A 13,509-nucleotide genomic window follows, 5' to 3' on the forward strand; every position below is an offset into this window, starting at 1 on the left:
TAAGAAAACTAAACAACCAGAAATAGAAAATGAAGCGGGGCCAAGTAAGAATTTATTATTGAAGCAATAAAAAACGTTGCAGTTTCGCAGGAATCGCAAGCCAGTGCCATTGAAGGAACAGAGAATCCTGAAGCGGGAAAGTTTGGAGAAGAAGTAGATATTGGACAGTATGTCAACCAAACAAACATAACCGACCTAGAAAAAGTAAATATATTAAAAACTCTTTTGTTCCAGACCACAAATTTAAATTTCCATTTTCAGTTCATGTAAAAAAACAAAAAGAAAAAAATGTTATTTATCTTTTAACCATTTTAAATCATTTAACTGGCTAGTCTATTCGAAGTCAAATGGGGGACTGTTCTGTAAATATTGTGTTTTATTTGCAAGAACAGGAGGGATGCATAAAAATATTCCTCCTAAAAGTTTGGTAACTATTCCTATAAAGAAATTTTCAAAGTTATTTGGAAAAGATGGCGATTTGTTATCACATGCCGCAAATAAGTATCACAAAGATGCTGTTTTAATTGGAGATAATTTTTTAATAACTTTTAATAACCCTGAAAGGGAAATATCAAACATTCTTAGTTCGAATATCTTAGTAAATTTAGAAATGATTCCGTAGAATTTTTATCAGATTTGTTGGAATCGGAAATAGCGCTCTGGATAAATAAATGGAAAGGAATAGAAAATAAAACAAATGATTTGCCAGCGACAGCGTTAGATACCTTGCTGCTTTGCAGTAACGAAATATTTCCCACCATATATACACTCATGCAGATAATTTCTGTTATGCCGGTAAGTGTGGCAAGTGCTGAAAGATCATTTTCCACACTTAAGAGACTAAAATCATGGTTACGGTCTACGATGTGTCAGGAAAGACTAGTTGGATTAAGTTTATTAAATATACACAGAGATATTGAAATAAATATCGATGCTGTTAATGATAGGTTTTCAAAGCAACGGACAAGAAAAATTGACTTTGTTTCATAATCTAGTTACTGTGGTGTAATATTTTGTTAAATAGACCTAATGATGAGTTTTGCATTTTAAGTTATTTTACCTATATTACCTAATAGTGGAATTGATTTTTTTTACTTTTACCTAGAATATATAACATATATAAAATGAGTTCGTGTTATGTTTGTTTAATTATATGTTGATTTGTATTTTTTTTATTATTGACTGATATAGACAGGTTTTCAATGATTTTTGTTTGTTACTTCTGTATTTTCTTGTGTAAATAAACTTTAATAAAAGTTCAAATTTACCTAGCTGTTCGAGCGTGGTACCTGGCGCAAAAAATTGCTCTCGGCACTTAAAATAAGATACTAAGTACCCCCTTAGAAAAAAAACCTATCTACGCGCCTGGGGTCAAATGAAATGTGAAATGTTCATTTTCCGGAGATCTGCTTGGATGTTATCTCTCATTCTGAGACGTCGGAGTGGTCTTTTGCCTGTAGGAATTTCTTTCCTACCAGTCTTATAAGTCTCTCGTTATGGTCTACGCACGTGACCTGCCAACGTGCAACGTTCAACATTTCCCATTTTTTCAATTGTAAAATTATATTTTTCACAGTTCCTTGAGACATACACACTTAAATTTTGAGCAATTTTATGTCCAGAAAATCTTTTGTTATTAACCACAGGAATGGAATTTCTTAAATTTTTAGATAAATAACCATTTTGCAACAATACACTTGAAAATATAATTTGCAGAAAAATTATACAACAGATTTTATCCGATAAATAAATATTTATCACTCTCTTCTCTTTATCATCTATTGGATGATGATCCAAACATTCCATTTCCGATGTGTTTATTTTATAATTAGTATTGTAGTGAATAATTATTGTTGTTGATTAATTTAGATTTGTTTATAATAGTTAAATAAATTATAATTTAGAAAAAATGAAATTATTTTGCATATTGGTTTTGGTAAGTCACATGCGACTGAGCTCGTATCAGAGGAGGATCTACGGGGGAAATATGGGAAATCCACACACCCCAACAAGGTCCAAATTTGAATTATGTGTTTGATATTTGAAACTCACCTTTGGCTTTCTTCCTACTTCTAGGTAAAATAATCTCTATGCTAATCCCCTCCTCGATCATACTTTCAAGCTCCTTATCCCTATCAGTCCTAGAGGTACTTCCACTCTCCATCTCAACGTCGCTCTCTTGGTCCGCAGCCCCATCAGTCTGTAAAACGCTTTTATTTACAATGGCCACGGAAGCTGCTTGCTGTTGACTGTTGAAAGCAGCGTTGACATGTTGCTGTAGCAAAGAAGAAGCGATACTGGCCGGCAGACCCATGGTGGCCGTTATGACGGGGCCTGTGAGGATTTTTTGGAGTTGGTTTCCTTGTAGAGCGGAGCCCGGCACTTGGATGGTGAGTATTCGGCCGTGTCCTCCTTCGGAACCGGGCTGTGGGGGTAAAGTTATTTGGATTGGAACCTAAAACAAATGCAAAATTTTGTATTACTATTAGGGCAGTCAATGAGGGTATTTGGCTCCGAATTCCATCCTACTACATCGATATACTTGATATTTTCACAGTAAGTAGGGAATAGCTCAAGAAACAAAGTCTGCCCTATACCGATATGCGCTTTTATCTTGGGGTGGTTCCCACCCCTTCTCGTGGTGGAATATTTTTTGGTTAAAATAACTACAGAAGTGGCTAGATAACCTAATTATAAGCAAAAACTGTTCTATATATTTTTTTGAAAACTCAATACTTTTTGAGTTATTCGTGGTTGAAAATTAACCGTTTTCATAGAAAAATGACACCTTTTCGGACGGTTTTCTGCGAATACCTCAAAAACTATGCATCTAACGAAAAAAACTATATAAAATATTTTTGTAGCCTATAAAAATCCAAAGAGATTCGTACCTTCATAAATCTTCTAGTTATAACACAAAAAGAGATATGGTAGGTGAGCAGAGTTTGTTTTTTTGGTGCATGCTCAAATCGGTTTATTCAACTTGAAATAAAAGAGAAACGGTCGATTTTAGGTGTATAATGCTACCAATACATTTTGTAGTTATTGAAAAGACCTTTAAAATGAGCAATATTAAATGTCGATTACATTCAAACTAAGCGAGATATGCTGCAAGAAAAATTGATGACTGATGTATTTTAATAAAAAATGAGAAGTATATTAATTTAACCCCTCATCCATCATAATTTAAATGCATCGTTTTCCTTCTACACTACTTTTTACTACAGTTTTATCTTTATGTTCTAAAAGTTAAACGGCTTTAAAATGAATGGTTTTTGAAAAAATAAGATCAGATTATAAAGCGCATTTTTAAGTTATCAGTAGTAATTGCACAGCACAAGAGCTCTAAAATTCTATATTAATTTTAGAGATCGAGTACAATTTGTTGCGATTATTTCATGAATAAAACTGTTAGGTCTGGATCCCGCGTATGAAAAAAAAGTTGATTAATAGCAAGCTAAAAATTTGTTAATAGCTTAAGGGTGTCTAGTCGGATAAACTTTATGGGAACACTGGAACAGGGGCAGTTTTAAGTGTGGAACAGGTTAAAAATCTGGATTGGTCAGACCACGAAAACGGCACATTTATTTTGTCCGACAGAACAGACTTAAACTCTCCGAACAGAGATTAAACTCGCATGCAAAAATCAGACTGCTATTTATCACCTGTCATAATTCCTGTCATTTGACATATTCTACATGTTCCACTCATTAAAACGCCCATTTGGTGATAAATAGCAGTCTGATTTTTGCATGAGAGTTTAATCTCTGTTCGGAGAGTTTAAGTCTGTTCTGTCGGACAAAATACATGTGCCGTTTTCGTGGTCTGACCGTTCCAAATTTTTAAGCTGTTCCACAATTAAAACTTCCCCTGTTCCAGTGTTCCCATATATTAAAGTTTGTCCGACTAGACACCCTTAAGCTATTAACAAATTTTCAGCTTGCTATTAATCAACTTTTTTTTTCATACGCGGGATCCAGACCTATGTTCAAAACCAAAATTTTATTGTAATTTATTTATGTAAGTACAAATTAGTACAATTAAACACACATTTGTTATAAATATTTTACGGGTGAAATTATAATTTTTAAAACATTAATTGTCATTAATGTCACTGAATGTATTTTTTCATAGCAACTAAGGGCATCTGACGTAATATACTTGACGACGGGAAATTATCAAAAATTATCAGTTTAATTTAGATTTCTGTAGCTTTCTATTGGTCAGAATCTCCTATGAATGAAATAATCTTAAAAATCTTCCTTTTTCTTCATGTAACTCGGAAATGATAAGAGATACGAAAAAAAGATACCACACAAAAATGTAGGCTTTTGTTAGATAAAAATGTTGTTTTTGTTTTATATTATTGTATCTCTTATCATTTTCAAGTTAAATGTAGAAAAAGGAAGATTTTTAAGACAATTTAAAAATGCGTTCTAGATATAAATTGATTTTATTTTTTTCAAAAACCATTCATTTTAAACCCGTCCAACTTTTTGAACATAGAAATAACACTATAATAAAAGGTATTGTAGAAGTAAAATGATGCATTAAAATTCTGGTGGATGAGGGGTTAAATATACTTCATTTTTTCTTAAAATACATTAGTCATCAATTTTTTTGACAGCATATCTTGCTTAGTTTGAATATAATCGGCCTTTAATATTGCTCATTTTAAAAGTCTTTTCAAGCACTACAGAAGGTACTGGTAGCATTATACACCTAAAATCAACCATTTTTCTGTTATTTCGAGTATAATACACCGATTTGAGCATGCGCCAAAGAAAACAAACTTTTTTGACCTACCATATCTCTTTTTTTGTTATAACTAGAAGATTTATGATGGAACCAATCTCTTTGTTTTTTTATAAGCTATAAAAATATTGTATACAGTGATGAGCGTGCTAATAACCGGCAAAATAGCGCAAAAGATGGAAAACATATTAAATTGTGAGATAAAAAGAAATAAAACTAGTAGAGTTTTAGCGATAGTAACATATAAATTGACATTATATTGATTGTTTCCACCTTTAGACGTATCAGAGGAGTATTTCAATTAAAACTGTCACTGTGACAGTGGCATTTCTCAAATTCGTCCGATACGTCTAAAGGTGGGAAACAATCAATATAATGTCAATCTATAAGTTACTATCGCTAAATTTAACACCTCCACTAGGTTCATCTCTTTTTATCTCACAACTTAATATGTTTTCCATTTTGCGTTATTTTGCCGGTTATTAGTGCGCTCATCACTGTATAGTTCTTTTAGTTAGATGCATAGTTTTTAAGGTATTCGCAAAAACCGTTCGAAATAACAATTTATCGGTGTGTTCCCGATGACTTTGATAAAACAAGCTAAACAAACAAATTTAGGTATTCGCAAAATTACTTATACTTCCTATTTAAGTTTTGAAATATTGGAATCTTAATGCATATGCTTTTACTCAAAATTTTAGTTTCCGAACATAAAAATATCTTTCACATTAATTGACTGACCGTTTGCTTCACTCACTCTGACGTCTTCTCTCGACCCAAAACAGCTCTCCCTTGTTGACTATGTTAGGCTACCCATCAAAGCCCTCTCCGTTCTCAAGTTTCAATCTAGCAGCACACCAGCACCAATTCTCCAACAAAAACAACGAGCCCGGCCTCTTTTAACCAGCACTCGATTCAAACAGCTCCAAAAATTCTCGCCTCTCCTTCTTACAATAATACAGAATCAAAGAGGTATTTCGTCTCAATTTGATCTGTCTCTCGTTCCACTTTTCAGCTCTATCCTCCACTATCAAACAACCACTGGTACTTGCTTTCTAACTATCCACGAAAACGTTTACTGCTCTTCAGCGATGCCAAATACATAATAATCTTTTCTTTCTCAAACTGTCTCAACTTTCAAGCTTCTCTTTCCCCGTTCCAAATTTCCTAGCCAATCAGAAACATTTATCTCTCCACCTTCCTCTCTTTTCATTTGAAAACAAACAGTCATTCTTTCAAAAATATTCCTACCATCATAATAATTACCTCTACCTGTAAATTCTACCTGTCCCGTAATAAACAATCTTTTTACATTATGATCCTAAACAAATCTTCCTTTCACTTTAATTATTCACAAAAGTCTTTAATTATTCATCGAAAAGCTCATTAAAGGAGAAATCCACTTACATGCAAACTAACTTCTAATAAATATTTACAAATCAATATACAGGGTGGATCAAATTTATGTGCCCGTGTTATATAAAAAATAAATTTTTTATTCTATCTTTGATTGATAATTTGAAACACAATAATACATATTCCTCACAGTTCTTGATTGTTTCTTGTTCGTTAACTATTAGATCTTCTACTTCAGTCCCGATGCATAAGTATTGCGTTCTGTTTCTATTTACAGAAAGGCCCCACTCTTCATATGTTTGAAATAACCGTCTCGTCATGAATTCTAAATCTTCCTTATCCGCTGCTACTACGACTTGGTCATCCGCGAAATGTAGATAACGTTGTATCATCGTCAAGTTGAATTTCCATCCTTGAACAAGATCGTCTCCAGTGCTTTAGTGCTTCATTTAAATAGATCTTAAATAGCAATAAGTAGTATTAGAGAGAGGCGGCATCCTTGTAATCCTTTTGTTACTGGAAATTCTTCTGATAAGGTGTTGTTTAGTTTGATTTTTGATGTTGCTTTATTGTATTGGGACCGTGCAAGTTCGGCAAAGCAACCTCTATTTCTACGCTCTGTACTTTTATTCGCACTTTTAATTATATTGGCCAATTATATTAGTCCTGGTTGCTGGATAATTGTCAAGGCCATAGTCCAAAAAAATAATAAAAAGAAAAAATAAGATGCAGGTTATGTTATGCAAACGTAAACAATTGTATGTAGTAAATAAAATTAGTTATTAAAATGCAGTACTGCAAGCAAAATACAATTAATTAAATTTACCTTTATATAATAATTGCATATCATATCAATATTGTGGAGCAATATATAATTTTTCTGCTTCAATGACAGAAGGTATGAAATATACGTCAATTTGACAATTTCAATTGACAATATGAATTATTTAAGATAGTTGCAATATTTCTCCGCGACTCGCGCACGGTCGTTTCTCGTTTCCCTTCCAAGTACTTGCACACCGCGAATAAATGACTGCGGCGATGATCGTGTTATTTAAGGAAGATCGTTCAAGAGACGGCCACAGTGTTCTCACAGGAATCGTATCATATGCCTTTGTGAAATCCACAAATAAAAGATGTATTTCCTTGCAACTTTCTTTTCATTAAGTCCGTCCTTTTCATTAATTCCGTCCTAATACATCAATTTACTTGATATATACTTGATATCAATTTACTTGATACACAATAAGTAGGGAATAGCTCAAGAACCAAAGTTTATCCTACGCCAAAGTATGCTTTTATCTTGTGAGTGTTCCCACCTTCTCGGAGGTAGAAATTTTTTATCAGAATAACCTCGGGGTTGTTAGAGCACCTAATTATAAGCAAAAAGGTTCTATAATTTCTTTTTAAACTCGATACTTTTTGATTTATTCATGATTGAACATTTGCCATTTTCATTGAAAAATGACGTATCTTTTCTGACGGTTCTTTGCAAATAACTTAAAAACTACGCATCTAACGAAAAAATGTGTGTAAAAAACATGTTTGTAGCTTATGAAAAAGCAAAGAGATTCGTCAGAAATCTTTTCAAATCAGACACTAGTTACTTGAAACAGGGTTAAAGATGTAATTGGCGCTGGAACTATCCGAAAGGATCTCCCCGGCAAAAATGCCATACGATATTATTATTATTATTATAGTTGCAAGTTGCAATACTCAATACAAAGCGAGATACGGTAGGTGAAAGAAACAAGACTTCTTTTCAAATTGTAAGTGAAACGAGAAATCAAATAATTAGGCATTTTTAAATTTACTTAAAAATCTACCTTTTTCTCCGTGTAACTGGAAAATGATTAAAAATTAAAAAAAAATTATTCAGTACAAAAATGTAGGGTTTTTTTAACAAAAAGTTTGATTGTTTTTTCATTAGTAGCATAAAACTTAGATATGACTACTTGAAGTTTTTTGCTTTTAAAAACTACAGATTTTGAATTGATGTGATCGATGTGGTTTCATAGTCCTTCAAATTTCCTTTAAAATGGTTTTTAAAAAGATACGGTATTTTTAAAATGAACGGAGTTATTGTAAAAAAACCAATCAACTGTTTTTTCAATTTTGGAGCGCGTTTAAAAATTCACTGTGAGAACTATATCTACAATCATCCTGTTCACGACCTGGATATTTTATTGTCAGTTTCTATTTGAGAATCTATCATAAATAATAAATCAACCTAATTATCTAGTTGAACCCTATAATATACCCGCGAATCAATAAAATAAAAATCATAAAATTTCAACAAGATTTACATAAATAATGACCAAGACATTGTTTTACATTTACATACTACTATTTTAGATAGATATTTTTTGCGACCGAATGAAATTTTTAGTTAAACAGCTATATAGTCCATTGAAAAGTTACATTTAGGGTAGCTATATTTTTATATTATATTTGAGGTTAGAGGGAAGTTAGTATGAGCTTAAACTTCCAAGTTTGTGGGGTCGCAACACTTGTCCCCAGGCCTTCTTCTTCTACGGCACTACAACCCAAATGGAGGCTTAACCTCTTTTATTTTTTGCCTCCACCTTTGTTTGTCTGTGGCTGCTCTTCTCCATACACGGACTCCTAAGAGTGCTTGTGCGTTGCTGCTTACAGTGTCTTCCCCCCTTGTTTCTTGGCTTTCCAACCGGTCTCCTTCCCTGCATTCTAGCGTTCAGTGCTCTTTTTGGTAGCCTATTCTCTCCCATTATTATCACGACATGTCCGGCCCATTGTAATATTTGTATTGTAATGCAATCTGTCAGGGGTGTTTCCTTATAAAGTTGATAAAGCTCGTTGTTGTATCGACTTCTGAACATTCCGTTTTCCCTCACAGGTATTCTCCTCAGTACTTTCCTGTTGAATGTGTAAAGTTTGTTTTTGGATGTTTCTTTCAGGACCCATGCATCACTGCCATAGCAGGCTATTGGCCGAATTAAGGTTATATAGGTTCTGATCTTTGTATTTCAGTGGACACTTTTAGACCGAAATATATGGGAGAGGGCAAAATAAGCTATGTTTGTCCCCATGCCGCTATCTTGTAAAAAGGGGTGCAAAGGATTTTCGCATTATACATATCTCCTAAACAAGCAGCCCTACAGAAACTTTTTTATTATTTTAAAAGTCATTATTTGTAACAAATTAAATTGTCTACAACTTTATTCCTATTACTTTTTATCGTAAAATGCAAAATAAAAAAGAATGTGTGTACTTTGTGCGCACGGAAGAAGTTATACTTCTATTATATGATTTCAACGAAATCAATATACTTTAAACAGTTTATTTATATTTTATTTAAATATTAAACTAATTTTAATACTCACTACTTTCCAAAAATTTTTATTAAAACAATACCAAAAATTAAAAAAATAAAACAAAACACACGCAAACACATTGAAAAATGAAACAAAGAAATGATTTCTGAACAATAAATTGTTGACAAAAATTTTAACTACCCAAGTAAGTAGCACAATAAAAACATTTTAGTTTTATTTTAGGTTTATAAAGGTTTTATTGTGGTAAATAAGAAGATAATGGTTTTAAAGTTACCTTGTAGATATACTGCCAGAACTTTAAAACTGTTAAGCATTTGTCACTAGTTTTAAAGTATCTAATAAGAGTGTCAAATAAGACTAATTAATCTTAATAGATAATTTGTCTTATTGTAGTTTTAAAATGGTTTATTCTCAGTTCACTTTAAAACTAATCAGTTTTATAAAGAACTTCCGGACTGTTTGGTTTTATCAGATTCTTGTTTGTTACCTTTTAGTTTTAAAGCAGTTTTAAAGATTCTCCTAATATGACTAATAAAACCTATTATTAAAACTACTTGATCTCAAGACTATTATGTCAGTAAAACATATGCCTTAAAACTATTTTTGTAGTTGTCTTTAAAGTTGCTTTCTTAAAAGCAATTAGTAGGCTATATTAAAACCAAACGCTCTTAACTGAATCAATTTGGTTATCGTATAGACTAAACTATGCTTCTTATTAGAAACACTAAAACTAAACCCATCCCCTCTTCTTTCATGTCCAAAATGGTCGGCCATTTGTTTTAGAGCGAAACAGTGGTGTAGTGTGTTGTAAAAAGTGGAATTACAGTTAGTATAGAAGAAATATGTCGCAAGTACTTAAAATATAAACGAACTGGTCATTTTAAAAGAAAAATACAACACACACAGCACTACGACATGCCGATACCTTTTTTATATCTCGAGATATCTTAAGAAACGTGTAAATTTTAAAAATAACTGTTGCTGTCATATAAGTGGAAATATATAGAAGCACGTAGTGTGCTATGAAAAAAAAACAAAGAAACATTGTCCAGATGTCACCGTATATAATGAATCAAAACAACAATAAGACAAATAACACTATAAAATATAACAAAAAAGAGTGTGTGTACTTTGTACGCGAGTAAGAAGTTATATTTCTACTATTATGATTTTAACGAAATAAATATATTTTAAACAGTTTAATTTTATTTTTGTTTAAATATTACACTAATTTTAAAATAATACCAAAAAAAAATAGCGTTAATATGTAAATTTGTCTGAATTGTTGCCTCCGCGCATTTGCTTTTCTCTCGATGAATCGTAGAAAATATAAAAACGTCAGATTTTCTACACAAATTTTTAATTTTTATTTCATTATATTTTAGTATCAATTATCCTATTCCCAACTAAGATAAATACATAACTGTTATTGTCACCGGTAAACTAAGTTAAGGAAGTCAAAGTGGAAACAAGTAGTGTGCTATGGAAAAAATAGAACTATTAGAAGTATTAACTTCAAAAAGTCATCATGTGTCAAATTATGTGCCAAATCAGTAAAACATAAAAATTTGTTCATTGATGGTTTGTTGCGGTTTGTTTCTATTAAAATTTATATAAAATTTATCATCATCCAACCAATTTACGTCCACTGCTGGACATAGGTCTCCCCCAATTGTTTCCACACTTCACGGTTTTGTGCTGATTTTTGCCAGTTTTTACTAATCCGCCTGATATCATCTGTCCATCGTGTAGGCGGCCTTCCTCTACTTCGTTTATCTTCTCTTGGTCTCCACTCCATCAGCCTTCGTGCCCATCTTGAATCTTTCAGCCTGGCGACGTGTCCTGCCCAGTTCCATTTGAGCCTGGTGATACGTTCTACAACATCTGCGATACCGGTTGTTTGTCTGAGATCTTCATTTCTTATTTTATCCCGTAGAGTTACGCCCAGCATGGATCTTTCCATGCGCCTTTGAGCAACCCGCATTTTCGACGCTGTTGCCTTGGTTAGAGTCAGTGTCTCTGCTCCATATGTCATTACCGGTAGCACACATTGGTCAAACACTTGTCTTTTTAAACCGATCGGTATACTGCTCCTAAATATGTCTCTCAGAGCTCCGTAGGCTGCCCAAGCAAGAGTTAATCTTCTTTTTATTTCGCATGTTTGGTTATCTCTGCCAATTCTAATTTCATGACCCAAGTAAATGTACTTTTCCACTAGTTCTACTTCTTTCAAGTTCAAGAAGTAGAACTATAAAATTTATACAGAGTGAAATTCAAGATGATTCTTACAAACTAAGAAGCATTTGACATGATAGCCACATTCTTTGAATGCATAAGAAATGCAACTGTTGCGGCTAGAATATATGCAATGAAATATCCCCAAAGACGTCACCCCAGTAGTAGAGTTTTTCATATTTTGTTTTGATTTATTATATACGGTGACATCTGGAAAATGTTTCTTTGTTTTTTTCCAAAGCACACTACTTGCTTCTATATATTTCCACTTATATGACAGCAACAGTTATGTTTAAAATTTACACGTTTCTTAAGATATCTCGAGATAGAAAAAAGGTATAGACATGAGGTTTTCGGTATTCTGTTGCTAATTTGGTCTAATTTTGTAATACAGGAAAAAAAATACATACTTGTATTTAATATTTTCCAAAGAAAGCTAGATTTCTAAAAAGAAAATGAATAGCGCCTCCTAACCGGCACATTACGTAATAGGCTGTTTCCAAATTATAACTATTACATTGACGAAAAAGAATGTGTGTGTACTTTGTACGCACGTAAGAAGTTATACTTCTATTATATGATTATATGATTATAAACGAAATTAATATACTTTTTATTTATATTTTATTTAAATATTAAATTAATTTATACTTACTACTTCTCAAACATTTTTATTAAAACAGTGCCAAAAATTAAAATAATAAAAAAATAAAACACACACAAGTACATTAAAAATGCCACAAATGATTTCTGAACATTAATTGTCGGAAAATTTTTTAACTAAATACGTATTTTCTGAAAATAAAATTATATAATAAATATACTTACAATCATAAAATGTATAAAAAAAAATAAAAAAATAAAAGTTTCTATTGGGATTCGAACCAACTTACCAAGCGGCTGGTATTTGCGTTGTATTCGGATTCACTCGCATTAAAACTTCGCCATAGAGACAGCTTGTCATTATGTGCGAAGATCGTCTAACTAAACAGATTAACCTTTTGACATTTTTAACTTATGTAAATCAAATTATTTTGATTTTGAATTGAAATGATTTAGAATTGAAAAAATACAACAAAACATAGAGTAAGAAAACAATATATTAGGTGAATATTATTTAAATAAAAGTATTACATACTACTTATGTATTTTGGTAGGTTCAAGGTAGGTATCGGAGCCCGTATAACGACTAATAAATTTCGCAATCACTTGCGTCGTGCAAAGTGGCTATGTTCAAATATCATAACAAAATTTGATTAACTATTTATAAAACACTTACCAGTGAAAGATTCTTTAGCTTTGAATAAGCGAGATCTGCGGCACTCATACTAGTCACAGTTTGGTGAGCTTTCACATTGGCATGCAACAATCATCTCTTCTATGTAAATAAGTCCAAAAATATAATATGAAAACTATTTAAAAAGGCAGTATAACCATTAACTAACTTTTTGTTTGTTGTTTCTCTTCCTACAAATTTTAAAACGCAACAAGCATACATTATAACCAAACCACAGTCCCACGGCTGTGCCACAGCTGCCATATTGGATAATTTTTGTCATGTCATTTGAACATCCAATCAGAACAAAGTTATAATGCGCATGCGCCCGGTCGCTAGGTTTTCCCATATAAAATTTCACCGTCATTACGCCCGTAAAGAAGTATAACTTCAAAAAGAGCTGTTTTCAACAAGACCAAGTTTGCAAAAATCGATTAAGCAGAACCGGACTTACAGCGATTTTTTCATAACAATGTTCCCACTCACCCCCACCTCTTATTTGCACAGGTAGACTTAAACTTGTGAAATAAAATATGCGCAGAATTTTATGAAGAATACGATAATCGGATTTCC

General features: G+C 32.3%; 1 protein-coding gene across 1 annotated transcript in view; it reads right to left on the reverse strand.

Annotated features, from left to right (window-relative positions):
- LOC114329482 (transcription initiation factor IIA subunit 1) overlaps positions 1–13,509 on the reverse strand; it is a 43,046-nt gene that overhangs the window by 17,978 nt on the left and 11,559 nt on the right. The window contains exon 2 of the mRNA XM_028278609.2: positions 2,053–2,455. Coding sequence (XP_028134410.1) covers positions 2,053–2,455 — 403 coding nt within the window. The remainder of the gene's footprint in view (positions 1–2,052; positions 2,456–13,509) is intronic.

Source organism: Diabrotica virgifera, chromosome 7, assembly GCF_917563875.1.
Source record: "Diabrotica virgifera virgifera chromosome 7, PGI_DIABVI_V3a".
NCBI classification, from domain to species: Eukaryota; Metazoa; Arthropoda; class Insecta; order Coleoptera; family Chrysomelidae; genus Diabrotica; species Diabrotica virgifera.